General features: G+C 54.0%; 1 protein-coding gene across 5 annotated transcripts in view; it reads left to right on the plus strand.

Annotated features, from left to right (window-relative positions):
• Positions 1 to 17,421, plus strand: part of CADM3 (cell adhesion molecule 3) — a 125,737-nt gene extending 108,316 nt beyond the window's left edge. For 3 of the 5 annotated variants that reach the window (XM_075907116.1, XM_075907118.1, XM_075907115.1), the window contains 3 exons: positions 3,119 to 3,241; positions 7,642 to 7,767; positions 12,490 to 17,421. In XM_075907116.1, the coding sequence (XP_075763231.1) occupies positions 3,119 to 3,241; positions 7,642 to 7,767; positions 12,490 to 12,608 (368 nt within the window). In that variant the 3' untranslated portion in view covers positions 12,609 to 17,421. The remainder of the gene's footprint in view (positions 1 to 3,118; positions 3,242 to 7,641; positions 7,768 to 12,489) is intronic. The other 2 variants (XM_075907117.1, XM_075907119.1) reach the window with 2 other exon arrangements.
• The last annotated feature ends 3,429 nt before the right edge of the window (positions 17,422 to 20,850 follow it).

A 20,850-nucleotide genomic window follows, 5' to 3' on the forward strand; every position in this document is an offset into this window, starting at 1 on the left:
GCAGACCACGCTTCCTGGTCCCAGGCCTCCCTTTTATTCTGTCTCAGTGAGTAGATCGAGGGTAGCTTCTTTTTTGAATGGATTTTCCAGTTTCCAGGTCATTCAAGTCTTAGGAATTTGGCCTGGGGCTGGTCGGGCTGTATCCACTCCAGCAAAGACCAGGGCGGTAACTCCACACACACATACACCAGCAGCCCTCCCATTGGCTTGAGTTCAGCCGGTGCTGGTGGTTGTCCCTGTTTGAGTCTCATCTTCTCTGTGTTTGAGCAGAGCAATCTCTTCCCTCTGTGCTTTCGAAGTGCAAGTTGCAAGGGCTTCAAATCTGGTTTGGAGCTGGCTGCCAGCACCCTGTGCCACCCACTGTTCACCGGGTAAGCGACCGCACAAGCTGCTTGAACTAGACACACACCAGGGGTGCATTTCACACAGCCCTCAAGGAAGCAGGAGTGGAGTCTGAGCTAGGGACTGTCACGTAGCCTTGGGGGGGAGTCGAGTAGGAGAAAGGGCTCCCTAGGGGGACACAGACACCCTGGGCAGCCCCACCCAAGGGACAGGCTCTGGTTTTGCCCTTTCCAAGCCCCCTCTTTGGTCTGCCGCCCTGAGATCCCAAACACACATTTGCCCGGGCCTTGCGTTGCCCAGAGTCCTGCTCACTGGGGTATTAATTAAGACAGAATAAATGAGCCAAAGGTGTTAACGTCACCAAGTCGCTGTCTGACACTAACAGTGTTCAACAAGATCTGGGGGTTGGTATCCAGAGACTTCAGCCTGTTTAGTCCCAGGGCAAACAAACCATTAACCATCCCTGTAGCCTTTTGTGGAAGCACAGCAAGGAAGGGAAAGAGCTGAAACCTTTGCCATGTAAAAGATGAAGTCGGGCTGGCGTTGTAACCACCTCTCCAGATCCCTTTTCCTTCAGCTGGACAGTGTTTTCAGAATGAATCCTCCCCCTGTGTCGTTTGACAGCCTCTTAGACCAGGCATTCTCCGTCCTCGGAGGGAGAGCCGCCAGCATTGCATGGTAGTTCCTGTGGGTCCCATGGGGCTGGCTGGGCTCACCTCCCTGTGCCACGTGCTCCAACCTCCGGGGCTCAGTGCCACTCTGACATGGCCCCACCATCATGAGGATGGGAGCCCCGGTGGGCCAAATTTGAGTGAGCCACACTGCAACCACGTGGCCGGGTCACAGCTCCACTCACACACATTTGGTCCAATCGAGGGGAAGGGCCCAACCTGAGCAGCAGGAGCTGAAAGAACTGCCACGGGGGGCTGGGGAAAGTGCCGAGCAGGCCCAACCCTCCTCAGGGAAGGCAGGCGCCCTCGGAAACCACCCCCAGGCTGAGGGTTTGCATATTTCTAGAGGACACTGCCAGGAGGAGGTGGAGTGGAAGGGAGATAGAGTTTCTGTGGCAGTACCATCCCCTACCACCTTCTATGTTGCTGCAGAGCAGTGGCACCGCCTTCCAGCGTGGGCACCCTGCCAGCAACCACTGTGTCCCAGCAGGCGAGGAATAAAGACATGCCAGGAAACCTCATGGTCATTTGTTCGTATTTCTAAAATCCACCCAGACGGCGGCCAGAGGACCAAAAAGGAGGCTACATCTGGAAAAATCTGGGCATGGGGCAACTCGACCAGGGCTTCCGCCTCCAGGCTACTTACTGGGTTGCCATAAACGTTTGCAAATGGAACCCGAGGCCAAAAAGGTGGCGAACCACTGGCTTAAGCGGTGTCAAGGATAGTGGTAACTACCCGGGTGGTGTTTGGGATTCAGCTGGAGCCACTGGATGGACATGACATCGGAGTCCCTCATTGCTGGCTCCATGTGGCCTGGATTCCTCTCAGGATTAGTAAACACTCGGTGAGGTGGCCATGATCTGCAGCTTGCTCCCGGAGTTTCTGCACTTCCTGTCCATTCTTTTGGTTCCTTCCTTCCCCACTAAATCGCCTTCTTTTAAGGACCCAAAAAGGGAGCAGTGGGTGGCATAGCTCCACCCCCCATTAATTTGTGTCCCAATTAGGCTTTCATTTCTGACATACCAAATTTGGCTCATTAGCTGCCTGATCGATGTCTCCTGTTTTTAACTGTGTCATTTCCTCGCTGTCTTTGAATGATGTCAGCTGGGCCTTTTTGTTTGGACTAATTCAGCTTTTCTGTCTCCCCTCGTACCTTTCCCCATCGGTGTGTGTTGTTGTAGGGTGTTGTAACAACCTGTGAACTTTTACAGCCATTTCACACTCAAGCTCACAATGTAGGTCTAGGTGTAGGCCCAGTTGTCACAACACAACCTCACACAGTGATCCAGAGATGGCTCCCACCTGAGGGGAGAGTGCTGCGTTAGGCTGCAACCCGGACAAGAGTATGCCGCGGACCTGCAGAAAAATACCAAAGAGAGAGCTGGAAAATGTTGCCTGGGGTTGCTAGGCAGGAACTTATCTCAGACACATGCTGAGAGCTATCAGTGCTCGTGACACCTAGGGCTCTGGGCTACTGCCTGACGGAGGTGGAGCCAGGCTGGAGGGAGGCACGAAAGGGGCATAGTGCAGCGGCATGTGGAGGACGTATGAGGCTGAGTAGGGACTCTAGAGGGACAGATGGAGCCCAAGAGTAAGGACTGCCCAGGCTCTTTTCCATGGCTCCAGATTGTGGAGGTTTTTTCAAGGGGCATAGCCAGAGCTGGCTTGGTGCCGTGAGAAGAAGTGGAGGGGCACAGGGAAGAGGAAAAGGACCAGGGCAGTGGAAGGAAGTGGCACTAAACAAACACACACTCTGTTGGGAGGAGCTCGCAGTGTGCATCTGACCTTGGGACAGCAGGGGCTGTGGGTTGGGATTGAGGGGCACTGGCAGAGCAATGGTGGGGGGGAGGGGAGCACAAGGCAAGGATAGTAGGGGGCTACAGGCCCAGATTCAGGGGCAGCGGCAGAGCTGTGTGTGAGGAGGGCCCATGGCTGGGATAGCAGGGGCTGCAGGCCCGGATTCAGGGCGGAGTACAGGGATCGGTGCCCAGCGAGGATGTTGACAGAGACAGCTCGACATCACTTCTGTTGAGGAATCTCTCACATCACTGCTGTCGTCTCTCTAAGTTGATTTGTTTCCCTTTTTTTTTGTTATCCTCCCCAGATTTTTCCCAGCTCCCCACCCCACATGTTCACTTCACTCCAGCCCCTTTGTCAGGCCCTTCCCAGTCCACCACTCATGTTACCATGGCTACTGCTTCATCCTTCACTCCAGTTGCTGACCAAGGTACCGTAAGCTCCTTTTCTGTTTCTTTATGGATTCCCTGCGCCCGCGCCCAGTGGGGAGTGCTGCAGGACATAGCAGAGAATGGCTTCCAAGCCCAGAGACACGTGGGCTGTGTTTAGACTGGCAAGTTTTTCTGCAAAATCAGTTGATTTTGCGGAAAAACTTGCCAGCTGTCTACACTGGCCGCTTGAATTTCCGGAAAAGCACTGACGATCTCCTGTAAAATCATCAGTGCTTTTCCAGAAATACTATGCTGCTCCCGTTCGGGCAAAAGTCTTTTTCCGAAAGACTTTTGCGCAAAAGGGCCAGTGTAAACAGCACAGTAGTGTTTTCTGCAAAAAAGCCCCGATCGCGAAAATGGCGACTGGGGCTTTTTTGCGGAAAAGCGCATCTAGATTGGCCATGGACGCTTTTCCGCAAAAAGTGCTTTTGCGGAAAAGCATCCTGCCAATCTAGACGTGCTTTTCCGAAAATGCTTTTAACGGAAAACTTTTCCGTTAAAAGCATTTCCGGAAAATCATGCCAGTGTAGACGTAGCCGTGGACTGTGGCTCCAGCTGCTGGCTAGTACTATCAGGGCTTCCTCGCTGGACTATCCAGGTTCTGCAGCCACCTGCCCAGTCACACTTCAAAGCCAGAACCCACAGGAGTGAAAGGTCCCTCATGGTGGCAAGGAGAAGTGTGATAGCAGAAGAGGCTGGTGGTCCATCTAAATCAGTAGTTTTCAAACTAGGGGTTGCGACCCAGGACTGGGTGGTGGAATGCCAGGCGCTGGGTCTCATTGCTGCAGGGGGATCAGGTGAGCAGTGGGGGTGCTAAGGCAGCTCCTTGCCTGTCCTGCCACCACAGACTGCGCTGCGCCCCAGAAGTGGCTGGCCACAAGCCTGGCTCCTAGATGGGAGGCAGAGAGAATGCACAGGGCTCCGTGCACTGCCCCTGGCCTGAGCACTAGCTCCGCACTCCCGTTGGCTGGGAGCCTGCTGCTAGATGCTTCTGAGGTGCAGCAGGGCTGTGGGGCCGGGAGAGGCAGGAAGCTGCCTTAACACCCCTCAAGGTAAACCCTCCTGCCCCAGCCCTGACCCCCCAAAGCTGGAGCCCCTCCGATGCCCCAAAGTTCTCCTTAGTCCACCCCAGAGCCCACACTCTAGTCAAACTATATTGGGTCCTTCAACAAGTTTCTTCAACTGGGACATGAGAAAAGTTTAAAAACCGCTGCTCTAGTGTGCTAGCCCACCTCCCTGCTGGCCCAGTGAGCCCAGAGGTGCTCTTCCCCATGCAAACACACACCTCTGCGGGAACCATTGTGCGAGGTTGCAGAAAACCCGATGCTCCTTCTGGTCCCAGCTGGCGCACCACCAAAGTATGAGCCCTTAATACGTGTCCCTTAGGGGGTGCCATTGCTTTCGTGCATTGACCCATCTAATCCACATCTGAACTGTGCTCACCTGTTTGCTGCAATACTGTCTCATGCAGGGAGTTCCACAGGTTAACCGCACAATGCAAAACATACCTGGTGTCAGTCTGAAGTGCTGCCTTTTCATTCTGGGCAGCTCAGAGCCCCACTGGCTCCCTGACCCCTTCCTCTATTTATATCCTCTGCCATCCTGTCTTTTGTTCTTCTCCATTCCGGACTCACCGCGTTCAGACACCCCCTTCCTTCTCTATGCATTACCATGGCCCTACCCTGGAGCTTCCATGCTGAGCCAATGCTTCTGGGAGGAAGCAACTAAAACTGAATGAAAAGTTGCCCCTGAAGCCAGGCAGGGGGCGAGCACTGTCCGCCCGAGAGGTGCAGACCCCTCACAGTGCCTTCCCTCCTCCAATGTGGACACCAGATATTGTCCTCTCTGCAGATGCAGGCCCAAGAAGCACCTTGACCCCTGGCACAGACCCTGTTCTCCCTCCCCCAGCACAGACACACTTAACGCTGTCAATAGATGCAAGACACTGACCCCAACCCTCCAGCATAGATCCAAGACACCCCCAGCCCAGCCAGGAGAAACATTCTTCTCCCAGAGCAGAGGGATGAGACACCATTACCCTAATATGGACACAAGACACCCTTCCCCCTCCCCCCCGCCCGCCGCCCAAGTATGGGCATGAGACGCCATTGCCCCAGCACGGACATGTGTAGGGCCCTACCACATGCACAGTCTGTTTTGGTCAATAGAATTTAAAAAACCATAATATTCATGGTGGTGTAACCATGCGGGTACTAACCCAAAAAAGGGCTATGACGGGGATCACAAGGCTGTTGTAAGGGTGTCATGGTACAGCTTGAACCTCCCAAATGCAGGACTCTCCAGCCCGGCAACATCCGTGGTCTGGCAGGGACATGGATGTTGCTGGACCAAAGAGCCCCGGAGGCTGGGAGTGGGAGCCAGCTGGGACCAGGCAGAGGACGGGAGCCCTGGCCCAGACCAGGAACCTCCCCTAGCAGCAGTGGGGCCAGGTACTTGGGGAGTCCTGTCTGGATAACCCTGGGGAATCCCAGTGGCAGCGGGGCTGGCCCTGGCAGAAGGGCTGGCAGCAGTTAGATGCCCCAAGCCAGGAAGCCCCAGGAAACCCCCAGTGGCAGCAGGGCCAGGCAGCAGCCGGGGAAGTTTGGCTGGGGATCCCTGGCAGCAACAGGTGAGCAGCAGGGTGGGAAGCCCAGGACCAGCAGGGAGCATTGACCACCCCTGGTCTGTTAAACTCAGTGGTTTGGGACTGCTCAGGTCCCAAGGGTGCTGGACCAGGGGTCTATTATCATCTGTCTGCAGTTCTGCCTTTGGAGCTGGACAGCTAGTGGGCAGCTGCTGGCTGGGAGCCCAGCTCTGAAGGCAGCACTGCCTGCAGCAGGGGTGCAGACGTAAGGGTGTAACAATACCAAACCGCTCCAGCCTCCCTTCTGTGCTGCTGCTGGCAGCAGTTCTGCCTTCAGAGCTGGGTTCCCAGCCAGCAGCCGCTGCTCTCTAGACACTCAGCCATTGTGGGGATGGTGTTTTATGTCTAGGGCCCTACCAAATTCATGGCCATGAAAAACATGCCGTGGACCGTGAAATCTGGTCTCCCCTACCCCAGCCAGCTTTCTGTGGAGGAGATCAGATTTCACGGTCTAGAGCATATTTTGCATGGCCCTGAATTTGGTAGAGCCCTAGACATGAGACACCTTCCACCCACCTCCCTTGTGCCATGGATGTGCCACCTTGGTCTGGGTTGCGGTGCTGGGAAGGGTGCTCAATGGTGCAACACAGCTGAGCCAGGACCTGGCAGGAGGTCTGATGGGCTCTGCTGCAGTATGAGAGCCAGGCTGGGCAGTACCTGAGGCTTCCCTCTGAGTCATGTGTACCCAGCTCCCTCAGCCCTGTTTTGCCTTTGCTGGCAAGAGACAGGATGGCTGGAATAGAGGGGCCAGAGAGATCTATGGTGGTCACAGTGTTAGAGCGCCTGAGCCTTGACAGAGCCAGGGCAGCAGGTCAGGAGAGAGGGAGCATCTCAGAGCTGTACAGGAACCCAAGACTGGAATAGCAGGGGCTCTGCAGGGCAGGCATAGGGAGGAGAGGGGGTGTCACTCTGACCCTGCACTGGACAGAGCGACTTGGTACTCTGGACCAGGGCCTGGGCAGGGAGGGAAGGAGAGCAGAGGGGGCGAGCTTGGGGAATGGAGGGGACAGAGGTTGGGGTGGGCTTTCACCTCCTGCCCAGCCCCAGCTCTCCAGACGCTGGTCCATGTTCGCAAACACCCCAGCTGTGGTCCATTGCAGAGGCTGGCCCTGAACTGGCTTCCTGTTTTACCTTCTCCCTTGGACCCACTCTCTCCAAATTCCTCCCAGCTTCTTTCTCCTCAGTCTGCATCCAGCCCCGTCCCACTGGAGCAAGAGCATTGTCGACTGCAGCTCCTCTCTGCTTCCGTTGCATTTCCCAGCTCCCTCACAACCCCCTCTTCATCCATCGCATTTCCCTGCAGCCCCTCTCTGCTTCCATAGTATTTCCCAGCTCCCCTGCAGCTCCTCTCTGCATCCATCGCATTTCCCACCTTCCCCACAGCTCCTCTCTGCATCCATTGCATTTCCCAGCTTCCCTGCAACCCCTCTCTGCTTCCATCGCATTTCCCATCTCCCCCGCAGCCCCTCTCTTCTCTCTCCCTCTAATGTTATTTCATTCCTGGTTTTTAGGACCTGGCAGCTGGTGCGAGGGGACCCGGCCATGGGGAAAACTGTGCTGTGTTGGAATGTGCCCTTGTTGCCTTGAGGGTCCATGTAGGGGAGAATGGAGGCAGGCCGGGCAGACACATTGCAACCCCCCCGCCCCACCACCTCTGGCCTTGCAGGAGTGTCTGTACGAGGCAGGACTTCAGCAGGACCTGTCAACCTCTCTCTCTTTCTCTCCCCTCTCTCCCTGGCATTGCTCCGTGGATAGACGCCAGCCCGATGTCTTCCTCCTCTGGCACGTACCACGCTGTCATCGGCGGGGTGGTCGCCGTCATTGTCTTTCTGCTGCTCAGCCTGCTCATTGTTCTGGCACACTACCTAATCAGGCACAAAGGTAAGACCCGGCCCCTGCCCACAGCTCATGGGCTGGCCTCTCCGAGCAGGAAGGGAGGAGGCAGCTGTCTTTCTTGCCCGTGGCCTGTAGCCCATTCCTGATCTTGCCCCGCTCAATGCTCTCTGTCCCCTGTCCTTTCAGAGCCCCCCCTGGGGCCAAGCACTCCACACGTGGACCATGTTCTGCTCTCACAGCCTGGGGGTAGCTGAAGTTCCAACCCTGGGGGAAGGTGTCCCCTTTTGCCCCGCAGTACCTCCTGCCTGCTGTACCCAGCCTGGCACAGAGGGAGGCAGATCCCCTGGGCCCTCACTGCCATCCAGACCTGACTGATGTGCTGAGAAACTTCAGCAATTAGCAGCAGATCAAATTAAATCCGCACAGCGCTGCAGGGGGATCTCTGGCAGGTGGTTCTCCCTCCCGTGGGGCTGGCAGCTTGAGCATTACCTCCTGCTGACCACCCAGAGCAGGACTAAGTTCCACCAGACTCTCGTAATCAATCAGCTTCTGCCTGCCTGAGCCCAGGCTGGGGAAGGCTGGCTACCAGACTGCATTCCTCCTTCCCCTGTCACTCTCCAGGACGTCTCTCGCACTAGGGACGTTAACTAATGGTTACCTGTGTAAATGGGTAACCGCTGGAAATTTTAGCAGTTACACAGGGACAAGGGGACAGGTGGGAGCTAGTGCAGCTTTCATGCTGGCTTCCCGCATGTACTGGCTCCCCACTGCCCCCCTCACCCCCACGCTGCTGCCACTCTATCAGAGGCAGCAGTACAGGGGGGAAGGAGGGGAGGGGCCGGCGGCACTACAGGAGCCAGCACATGCGGGAAGCTGGCTTAAAAGCTGGCTTCCCATGGGCACTGGCTCTTATCCCCCCCACCCCACCGTGCTGCCTCTGATACAGAAGCAGCAAAGAGGGAATGGAGGGTGTGTGTAGTTGTTGGGGTTGACCGAAAAGCCCAGGCTTATCGGTTAATCGTGTAAATGACTACATGCTAACGTTCCTATCTCACACCATCTGTGTCTAGTACCATCATGTCATTGTTTTCCATTCATTTCTCAAGGACTCATCCCCCTAAATAACTCTGCATCCCATTCAGCCCTATTCCCGGTCACCTGCAAGTTGCACTCTCCTCTCGGAACTTCTGCAGAGGTTTTTCAAAGGGCATAGATTATCCATCCATCTGTCCACCTCCACACCATCCATCTACCATCCCCCCTCTCTCCCAGCCATGGCATTCTCCCCTCCCTTGACTTTTCATCTGTCCAGCACATACGTGTACGAAACACAGAGAATTAGATGTAACCATCAGCAATAGATACAGACGTGTGACATGCTGGGGTGGGGGGGATAAGAGCCAGTGCCCATGGGAAGCCAGCTTTTAAGCCAGCTTCCCGCATGTGCTGGCTCCTGCAGTGCCGCCTGCCCCTGTGCTACTCATCACAGTCATAAAAGAGCTGGAAAAGAAGGAGAACAGCCAAGTGATCACGTTTTCAGATACAAAATTGCTCAAGATTGTTACGTCCAAAGCTGGCAGTGAAGAGCTACAAAGAGAAATCACTAACCTGGCCAACAGAATGGCAGATGATAAGAGCAGAGTAAGTGCTGGCAAAAACGTAAATCACATACAATTGCACGGACAAAAGGACGGGGTCTGTATTGCCTGTTACCACTCGAGAGAGAGATCTTGGCATCATTGTGGAGGGTTCTCTGAAAACAGCCACTCCACAGCTAGGTCTAGATTACTAGGCTTTATCAGAAAAAGCTAAGCAAATTGCACTCCACATTTTGCGTAGCTTTTTCCGATGGCTTTTGTGGAAGAGGCTTTTCCGCCATTTAGCCCAGTCTAGACGGGACCAAATGGCAGAAAAAGCCTCCTTTTTCAGCAGAGCCCTTATGCCTCATGAAACGAGGGATACAGAGCTCCCCAAAAGAATGCGTTTGATCTTCCGCAAAAAAAAGCGAAAGAGCAAACGCGTTCCTTGGACGCGGCGGGGTTTTTGCAGGATACACTTCTACACATAGCGGCTACGTCTACACTGGCATGAATTTCCGAAAATGCTTTTAACGGAAACGTTTTCCGTTAAAAGCATTTTCGGAAAAGTGCATCTAGATTGGCAGGATGCTTTTCTGCAAAAGCACTTTTTGCGGAAAAGCGTCCGTGGCCAATCTAGAAGCGGTTTTCCGCGAAAAAGCCCCGATCGCCTTTTTACACTGGCCCTTTTGCACAAAAATCTTTCAGAAAAAGACTTGCCCAAATGGGAGCAGCATAGTTTTTCCGGAAAAGCGCTGATGCTTTTACATGAGATCATCAGTGCTTTTCCGGAAATTCAAGCGGCCAGTGTAGACAGCTGGCAAGTTTTTCTGGAAAAGCAGATGATTTTCTGGAAAAACTTGCCAGTCTAGACACTGCCAGCCTGCGTGTGGTGGCAGCCAAAAAAGCAAATAGATTTGGAGGAACCATTAGGAAAGGGTTAGATAATAAAACATAAAATACCATAATGTCACTATATAAATCTATATTAAGCCCACCTCTGCACCATGATACTGTGTGCAGGTTTAGTCGCCCCAGCTCAAAAAATAAATTCGAATTGGAAAAAATGCATAAGGTAATAAAAATGATAAGGGAAGCGGAACAGCTTCCATAGGAGGAGAGATTAAAAAGACTGAGACTGTTCATTTTTAAGAGAGATATGATACAGGCATATAAATAATGACTGATGTGGAGAAAATTAATAAGGAAGTGTTTGTTGTTTACTCCTTCACACAACATAGGAACCTGGGATCACCCCATGAAATTAATAGTCAGCAGGTTTAAAGCAAACATAAGGACATACTTTTCTCACAACACACAGTCAACCTGTGGAACTCCTTGCCAGGGGATGTTGTGAAGGCCAAAAGTACAGCAGGATTCAGAAAAGAGCTAGATATGTTCAGAGAGGATAGGTCCATGCCAAACTGGTCAGGGATGCAACCCCCTGTTGTGGGTAACCCTGAGTCTCTGTCAGAGCTAGGATGAGATGACAGGGGATGGATCACTCGATAATTGCCCAAACTGTACATCCCCATGGAAGTGTGTAGCACCAGCCACTGTCAGAGGGCAGGATACTGAGCTAGCTGGACTGATCTGACATTACGGTCGTTATGTGCTTATGACACCAGGACAGCTTCAGAGAGGATGTGTCACGAATCGGCCCGCCGCCTCCCCTTCACCCCTGGCTCCTAAAGGTGGGAGCCGGACAGGCCCGAGTTTACAGCCCTTTGTGGGGCGAAGTGGGGGGTCCGGGCCCACCCTCTCTCCGGACCCCGGCCCTAACGCCAAGAGCGTGACTCTTGGCGGTAGCAGGGGGGTGTGTACCCCAAACACACCTGCTCTTGGGTTTCACGGCCCGCCCTGGGCCGCTTCCACTCGGCGTTACAACCCGGTGCCTCTCTGCTCCTCCCCTCCTATTGTCCCGTGCTCCGTACTCCCTCTCCTCCCAGGGTCTTCGTTCGTGTCCTTCCCCCTCTTGGTGTCCGGTCCCCCCCCCCCTTTATATCGTCCTCCCTCTCTCCCTCATTCCCAGGCTCTCCCCACTTCCGGGTTTTCCTCCCGGCCCTGTCCGCACGCGCCCGTGACATCAGCGTCACTCTCGGGCGTACACTGATGACGTGCCTCTCCCTCGGCGCCCGGCATTTGTGGCGCCGCTCGAGCTGTGGCCGCGGACCCTTCTCCCTGGCCCGTGCCTTGCGCAGCTGGTGAGTGGCGGGGTTGCTTCACCCCGTCACAGGATGTGTATGTTGGAAACAGTCTCCTCCTCAGACTCTTTGGACCTAGGTGCACTCCCAGCCGGTGTAAGGGGGTCGGAGTTGGTACCACTCAATACTGAGGAGTCAGGTGTTGGAAGTTCATGTGGGGTGGAGGCTTCTTTGCGTTCCGCTGTCTTCCACCCTTTGGCTAGGTGCTATCCTGGCCCCTTCAGCTGTCACCTCACCCACTTCCAACCCTTCGGCTATCATTATTGGAATGGCTGTAGCATCCAGCACCCCCAGCAGCTGGGGTGGTGATGGGTTGTATGCGGCACAGACCCAGAGGTATCCCTGGGCCCTGCCCTGAAGGTCCCACCCGCTGCCCGACTCATAGCTGATGAGTGAGGTTGCTTCAGCCCGGAAGGTGCTGACAGAAGTAAGGTGCCCACTGAGGGACTGGGAGGGAGTAGAGATCACACAGGCTCAGCCTCACCTCCTGACCCAGACGCCAGGCTCCAGGCTGTACCTAGACACAGGGCTCTCAGCACAAGCGCCGTGAGTGCAGCTGGCCGGGAACTACCCCCTGGAATGATTTTCTGATGCCCTGTTTGCAAAATTGCAGTTTTGGGTGGGAAAACTGAAATGCAGAACCCTGGCCACTCACCTGCAGGACAGGTAGAATTGACAAGAGCCTTCTAGGCAGTTCCCGGTCAGCGGCAAACCTCCGGTTTGGTTCCCCATCCGCAGAGTTGTTTCCATTTCTGCCCATGCAAACTATCAAGGTTTCTGTCTTCTGCTAACGCCCCGGGGGAATATTTTCTGAAACCTCACCATTTTCAGCAGGATGGAAATTCCATCTTCCGGCAGGGAGCTCCTGCCCAGAATCCCCTGGGAGCCTTGCCTGCCACCTGGTCCCTCTCCCAGGAGGTTCTGAGAGACCTCAGCAGCCACCCAAACCATGACTCACGTGATGAATGAGCCTTCTCTCTGCCCAGGTACCTACCTGACACATGAGGCCAAGGGATCAGACGATGCCCCAGATGCCGACACTGCCATCATCAATGCGGAGGGAGGCCAGGCCAGCGGTGATGACAAAAAGGAATATTTCATCTAGGGGCGCAGGGTGGAGAGAAGAGAAATGGAACCAACCAACCTAGATGGAAATGGACACCGGACCACAAACCCAACTCAACCCAACAGATTTTCTCTCGTGCCCTGGATGGACGGACGAACAGAGGGACGGCGGGACAGAGACCAGAGAGTGACCGGCTTGATTCATGATGCTTCTTCTCGAACTTGTATAAAACGTTATTACTAAAAACATTGAAAGCCCCACCCCCGTTCGCTTGCTTGTACCTTCCTAGCCGCGACCAACACTCGCACTAAACACACAGACAAGCCAGTGAGTGACACTTTCCTTCTTTCCTTTGGCCCCTTTGCTTTGGTTCTGTGGATGCTCTTTGCTTTGGTTCCTCGGGTTGGAATGTCAGGGTGGGGTCGGTGTCGTTCTTTCCGTTGCTTCTTTCCATTTTTTGGTTCCTTTGACGTCCAAGGATAAAATCAGCCCTCCCAGTGGCTGCCTGCTGCCATGGGCCAGGGCGGCCTGGGATCCCTTTCCGTTGCTAACATTTCCCACCCGAGAGCCGGGGACCACAGTTCCATAGTGTTCCCCCGCCCTTGGCTCCTGCATGATGCTCTGAGCCCGACCCGTGGGAACGGCCCTAGGCTGAGTGCCGGGGAGTCTGTCTCCACCCCACTGAATCAAACAAGCCCTGAGCGCCCCAGGGGATGTCCAGCGAGAGCGAGGAGACAGGGGAGCTCGCGTCAGCAGGAGGCAATGTCAGTGTCTCTGTGAGCCCGGCACACCCAGCCCGCTGGGGCCCGGCGTTGATTTTATCCTTGGAGGATGTGTCTGAAAATGTGAATTTGGGAGGAGAACTGTCCTGTGTGATACATGTCCAGAGGGGAGCCAGCTGCCACGGTGGGAGCCACGTGTGGGCTCCAGTCCCCACTGATGCCCAACGAGAGAGATTCAAACGCCGCAAGGCGAGTGTGCACCCAGGCCCCCAGCCAGGGGGTGTGGCAGGTGTACGGACGTGATTCCAAGAAAGGCTGTAATGTCTCTGATGGCAGCCATGACCGTAACCCATCTGTTGAGATTCTCAGCGCAAGGAATCCACCCTTGCGTCTCTTCCCTGTGCCCGGAAATGATGGGCAGAGAGAGGCCCTGGCAAGCCAGGTGATGGAGAGGGCGTGTTCTCGGCCTCCATGCTGCTGTCATGCCTTCCCTGCTCTCTGATTGGTTGACCTGCCCCATCACCTGGGCCCGGGGAGCATTTGGAAATAGAAACTTGCCGTGACCGCAGGTGACTTGGCCACGGGGTGTCTCTCTTCTAGGCCACGATTAGCTGAGCAGCCTCATTCCCACAAAACATCCGCCCCGAATCGGAACCGTGACAGCTCTGAACTGGCGCAGCCGCACCCGACAGATGGCCGGTAACCCACCCAGAGCCAGTGGAGGGAATGAGCCTCGTGGCAAACTGCCCAGGGTCCCTTCAGGGAAGTGTGCTCCGGGGCTAAGCTGCACGTGGTGGGGTACAGAGTAAATTTTGCTCATCAGACTTCTCAGCCCACTCACCAGAGCCATGGCTCTGCTCCCTCTAGAGCCTGCCTGGTCCTCCCCGGCTGTCACCATCTTTGAAGAGCACTCACCCTTCCTCAAAGTAGAACCCCCACTCCAGCCCTCAAGATGGGCTCACTGAGCCAGCCTGGGAAGTGGGTGTAAGGCTCGGGCAGTGACGGGCTCAGCTATTGTAGCTGCGCTGGTGTCTCTCAGGTTCCCCACTGTGGCCAACTCCCATGATTTGATCAGGCGTCGTCTGAGATGTGGTGTTTTCTCTCAGCGCCCCAGCTCCTGGAGTCCTGGGACTATCTGAGCTGCTCCACTTTCATTTGTGAAAAGTACTTTTCCAGCCCTCGGGGTTGGGGGGAAAGCTGGGAAAGGGGACAGGAATGTGGCCTACAGGCTGCAATAGAAGACAGGAAATCCCTTCCCCCGGCAGATATAGCATTTCTGAAAATCTCACAAGTCACCGGCCGGTCTCAGGATGCCAGGGAGCCTGGCTCATGGCTCTAGAGCGTGTGAGGTTGAGGCTGGGTCTTGGCCCCTGCGATAGGCCAAGGAAGCACAGCACCTGCCGGCTGAATGTATGAGATGGTGACCACGCTACCTGAGAGCCCCCACCCCGGGACATAAGGGCTGGCTGTTGGCATTACCTGGCCCCTCCCCAGGGGAGGCTGCAATTCTCAGTGGTGAGTGGCTGGGGGGGGAGAACCCTGCAGGGACTAGTGGTGGCTGCTGTTCCTTCCAACAGAGTCACAACCGCACGAGGGGCCTAGCAAGGGTCAAAGCTCCGTGGCAGGCAGAGACTGGACACAAGTGCTGACTGAAGCCGTCTCGCCCCAGGGGAGCAGGGAACTAGAGCCTGGACCCCCAACCCCCAATGCTCAGGGCTTCAATAAATGCCCAGAAGGTTTCTCTTCCCTGTCACAGACCCAAGCCAGCCCCACCCCGTGCACACAGAGCCAGTGCCCATATGCGGCTCCCCTCATGTACTCAACACCAGCCTCACAAGCTGGGCTGAGCCGCAGAGCCAGGCCTGAGGCTGGGATATAACCTTGTACAGCTAGGAACAGGCCCGGCTCACTCCACTCGGCAGAGCTAGGCCTCGGCTCCTGGCCCCTCAGGTCCCAAGTGGCAGGCCTCAGCTGTGGGCTCCACGGGGACCAGGCCCACGAGAGTCCAGGCCCATCTACACAGGTTCCGGGCCCACGAGGGCTTGTCATGCATCTGTCCTCGTCACTCCAGCTACCTTGGGGAATCTCCAGGCCCTCCTGCAGTAGCCAGGCAGGGTCCTTGCTAAACCCCTGGAATGTGACTGAAAATCCATGTGCTCCCTGGGCTCCTGATGGGCCTCAGCTTGGCTGGGACCCTAACAGGTCTGGACGCCCTGGGCTTCCAATGTGGTTAAGATGGGCCTCCAGAGCCTAACAAAGGGCACTATCCCACCGGCATGGCGAGGTGTAAGCAGCATCCTCCCCAGGAAGTGCATGTGAAGTGAAGCATCCCTCAATGTAAGGCAAGATCCGTCTCCTGCCCAGGGGGTTTATGCAGGTCCCACCCCCTGGTGCATGGCTGTTGTAAGGTGTTGCATGCCTTGTAAACATAGGGCTGGCATTTCCCAAGCCCCTGAGATGTGGGACCAAGTGGAGGCCAGCTGTGGGAATGGCAAGGAAATGGTAGGCCCCACCTCTCTAGTGGGAAAGTCTGAGTTTCCCCTCATGCTGGGTGTGTGGGAGGCAGTGGCTACATCCTTCTAGTGGCTGTGAGACTAATGAGTCACACAAGTTCTTGCTGGGTGAGTGTGGGAGTTCCAGGGTACATCACCACCACAGTGAGAGTTAGGGAATTAACTGTGTCTCAGGTGTGTGCAAGTGACAGGATGCAGTATATCTTGCATGTATGGGAGTGCCAGGATACATCAAGTTTCAAGTGTACAGGACTGATGGGCTACACCATGTTTAGAGTGTGTAGGGCTGATGGGATGCATCATGTCTTGAGTGTGTAGTAGTGACAAGATATACAATGTCTTGAGCATATAGCAGTGGTGAGATACACTGGGTTTTGAGTGTGTAGGAGTGATGGGATACACTAGCTTTCAAGTGTGTAGGGCTGATAGCATACATAGTGTCTCGAGTGTGTAGGATTGATGGGATACACCATGTCTCAAGTGTGTAGGATTGACAGCATACAGCGTGTCGCTGGTGTGTAGGATTGATGGGATATACCATGTCTCAATCATGTGGGAGTGATGGGATACGCCAAGTCTCAAGTGTATAGGAATGATGAGATGTATCATGTCTCAAGTGTATATACGGGAGGTGAGATATGCTATGTCTCAAGAGTGTAAGGGTGATTGGATATACCATGTCTCCAGTGCGTGGGAGTGACAGACTATACTGTATCTTGTGTACAAGGGAGTGACCGATACTCCTCTTCTGGGAATTAGTGGTAGGAGTTCTGGGTTCGGCCAGGTTATCTCACATGCTGTTAAACAGTCACTTGTGGGTTGAGATTTGGGGGTTTGTGATTCCCTTATTAAAGCCATTGAACCTCGTATAAAACACAGTGAGGGGAAACACTGAAAGCACTGACCTCAGAGCATGAGTTTAAAAAGCCCCTTTATTCTCTTTCCATTTATGCACACAAAGTTGTTTAATGGGAAAGGTCCTTCTCTGAGAGACCTTTTGATCAGTGTGGGGTGTCACCTTGCCCTTGGGGATGGGCAGGCTGGGGAGGGGGAGAAGAGGTGGCCAGACGGTTCTCTCTCAATTGCTCTCCATCGCATTTTCATTTTTGGAAGAGTCAGTATTATTCTTGAGAGGAAACATTTAATCACGTGATCAATGCAGCAAAGTCTGCCCGAATCTGTAGAGAGCCTGAAATCACCGTGCTGAGGTGTGAACTGTCCCTTTCATTTCAGTGGTTGTAACTCTGATGCCAGTAATGATGCATAAATGTTCCAAGTGTGTGTGAATGGAGGGAGCTGATTCTATTCTGAAGATCTTTAACATCCAATATTGAACAGAAATCATTCCTTAAAATAAAACTGTAAGGACATGATTAACAATACAATTTCATTTTGTTTCATTACAAATCTAAAAGCTGGGCAGTGCCTTTAACTCATGACGGGCTGTGGAGGGGAGACAAGTTATTTCATTTTTCTGGGGGTGGCAGGGAAGGGTTCAGCTTTCCAAAGTTTGGGAAATGCTGTTTCAGTATGAAATCAATGTATTTCTGGAGTGAAAAGGGAAATGGTTAGTTAGTAACTCGTGGGTTGCTAAAGAAAGAAAGAAAGAAAGAAAGAGGATACATCTGTGTTTCTGTGTTTGCACATGCAGCGTATCTGCTGAAAAGTCACTGGTACAGCCCAGTTTCTCTCCTCTCTCCAAGACATTGCAAACTTCCATCCAAATTGGACTCTTAAGTTATTAAGCCAGATGCTAATTGGTGTAAGTGGACATTGTTTATTTTAAAGGTGCTGTGCTGATTGACCTCAGCAAGGGATCTGGCCCCTTGCTTTAGCTTGTCTCACTGATCACTCTAATGTCACATTGATAGATGCTGGGCTGCCCATTATGCCAGACTCTTGCTACACAGAAGGTGAAGAAAAAAAAAAAAAGATGGGACAGAGGAAGGAATAAGGTGAGGAAGGAAAATGATGCAGGTGACGAGGGGTGGCGCGAGATGGGTCCCTGGGCTTGTCAGAACTCAGCCGAGCATGACGGACGTGGTGATATCTCTTCACCTGGTCAGCACCTTTCAGGATCGGTGCAAAGGCATCCAGACAGATTCCAGGGCTCAGAGATGCTGGAGGCAGTGATGGGGACACACATTATACCCCCTCTTCAGCCAGTTGGCTCCTTTGAGGTATCCAGGCTGAAGCACAGGCAGCCAAGCTAACTGCTCATTAGCTAAAGAGAAATGTTTTTGCTGATTGTTGTTCAGCCTCTGAGCCCTTTTGCAGGGGGCAGGGTGGTGCTTTAAATAAGTTGCCAAGAGACCTCCCCTGTGCTCCCTGTGTCTATGTCCCAGAAGGAGTGGCTGCCCAAGCCCATCTGAATTAACCAGGGTCAGAGGATGAACATGTCTTGTCATTATAATGGAATTTTGGTTTGTTGCCAGAGCAATTCTGGGACCTGCCCAATACATTTTGACAACCCACGGTGAGTTCTTGTCACTAAAGAAATTCACTGCCGTCTGTCTCTTTGTCTCCAACTTACACTGCTTTATAGAATAGGCTGAACTGAACTTTAGTTCCCTTTCTTCCATGGAAGTGACAGTACACCATGTCTTGAGTGCCCTGTATCGTGTGTGTGCCGGAGTGACAGGATACACCATATCTCATGTGTGCAGAGTAATGGGATACACTGTGTCTCTTGTGTGTGGGAGTGATAGGATACACCATGGCTCATGTGTGCAAGAATGACAAGTGTCTTGTGTGGGAGAGAGTGACAGGATATACCATGTCTTGAGTGTGTGGGGCGTATGCTGTTTCTGACTATGCAGGAATGACAGAATATACCATCTCTCAACTGTGCAGGAGTGGTGGGATACACCATTTCTCATGCAGGCATGATAGGATATGCCATGTCTCAGCTGTGCAGGAGTGCAGGGATGCACTGTGTCTCGTGTGGGAGCGATGGAATACACCATATTTTATGTGTGGGATACACTATATCTTGTGTGCAAGAGTGATGGGACACACTGTATCTCGTGTGCAGGAGTGACTGGATACACCATATCTCGTGTGCAGGAGAGTCGGGATGCACCATATCTCGTGTGCAGGAGTGTCGGGATGCACCATATCTGGTGTGCAGGAGTGTTGGGATACACCATATCTGGTGTGGAGGAGTAACGGGATAAACCATGTCTTCAATGTGGAGGGGTGATTAAATTTCCCATGCCTGGTAAATGGATTCCACGGGAAGTCCCCCAGGCAGGTAGCTCCTGCGGGGGAGAGTGTCACTGCCTACCCTGGCTTCCCTGGACTGAGGAGTCTACTGTTAGAGCGACTTGCAAACATAGACCCTACTGACGGTGACTCTGCTTGAGGGACTGATCAGCATGATACTGTATCCCTCCCACCTGTCACCTGGTGAGATGGGAGCTCAGTTAGGGTATGTCTACACTACAAAGTTAGTTTGAACTAATGGACGTTAGTTCGAACTAACTTTCATAGGTGCTACACTAGCACTCCGCTACTTCGAATTTAATTCGAACTAGCGGAGCGCTTAGTTCGAACTAGGAAAACCTCATTTTACAAGGATTAAGACTAGTTCTAACTAGCTAGTTGGAATTAAAGGGTGTGTAGCCCCTTCATTCGAACTAGTGGGAGGCTAGCCCTCCCCAGGTTTTCCTGGTGGCCACTCTGGCCAACACCAGGGAAAGTCGTCTGCCCTCCTCCCGGTCCTGGACCCCTTAAAGTGGCATGGGCTGGCTACGGTGCCCGTGCCAGGTACAAGCCTGCCAGCACCCAGCCAGCAGACCCTGCACCTGGCACGGATCGAGCCACCCACTCGATGCCCCCCAGCCCTCCCCCTCTTCCCGGGACCAGGCTAGCGGCTCCCGGGAGCTTGCCCAGGACCGCAAGAGGCGGGCACCCGCTTGGGCTAGTGCAGACATCGTGGACCTCGTCCACGATCTCTTCACTAGGCACAGGAAAGTGGCCGTCTAGGGCAGGAGAGCTGCCAGCCTGGCCACCCAGGAGCAGGTGTGCAAGAGAATCAAGGGGGTCCACTGAGACCCCCGACCCTGAGCCCTGAGTTTACAATGGCCATCCTGGGTCAGACCAAAGGTCCATCTAGCCCAGTAGCCTGTCTGCCGACAGCGGCCAACCCTAGGGACCCTGGAGGGGATGGACCGAAGACAGTGACCAAGCCATTTGTCTCGTGCCATCCCTCTCCAGCCTTCCACAAACCTTGGGCAGGGACACCACTCCTACCCCCTGGCTAATAGCACTCCATGGACCCAACCTCCATGACTTGATCTCACTTCCCTTTAAACTCTGTTCTAGTTCTAGCCTTCACAGCCTCCTGCAGCAAGGAGTTCCACAGGTTGACTCTTTGCTTTGTGAAGAACAACTTTCTGTTACTAGTTTGAAGCCCGCTACCCATTCCTTTCCTTTGGTGTCCTCTAGTCCTTCTTTATGGGAACTAATGAAGAACTTTTCTGTATGCACCCTCTCCACGCAACTCCTGCTTTTAGAGACCTCTATCCTGTCCCCCCTCCGTCTCCTCTTTTCTAAGCTGAAAAGTCCCAGTCTCTTTAGCCTCTCTTCATATGGGACCTGTTCCCAACCCCGATCATTTTAGTTGCCCTCCCCTCTCCCAGCCTCTCTCTTCTCCTCTCCCACCTCCTTTTCCCAGTCTCCCCCAGTTTTGTTCAATAAAGACAGATTCCATTTTGGAAGACACGTTATCTTCATTTTGTACATCAAGAAGAGGGGCTAGGGAAGGGTAAGTGGAAGGAGGTGAGGGAGGAATGGGGCACGAGCCCCCGATGGGGAGGACTGGGCTGGCTCTGCGGGCTTCTGGGGGTGGAAGCTCTCCTGCAGCCCCCCAATTGCCCCCTCTCCCCAGATGGCAGCCTGCAGCAAGTGCAGCCGGTCTGATGGCCGAGTGCTGTGATGTGCCCAGTGTGGGTACTCCGGGCACTCCAAGCCAGGACTGCTTTGCAAGTGGGGCACCCCTGAGAACTGTCCGGGGTGGGGGTCGGGACCCTTTAAGCACAGCCC

The sequence above is a fragment of the Pelodiscus sinensis genome, chromosome 24 (assembly GCF_049634645.1).
Source record: "Pelodiscus sinensis isolate JC-2024 chromosome 24, ASM4963464v1, whole genome shotgun sequence".
NCBI lineage: Eukaryota > Metazoa > Chordata > Testudines > Trionychidae > Pelodiscus > Pelodiscus sinensis.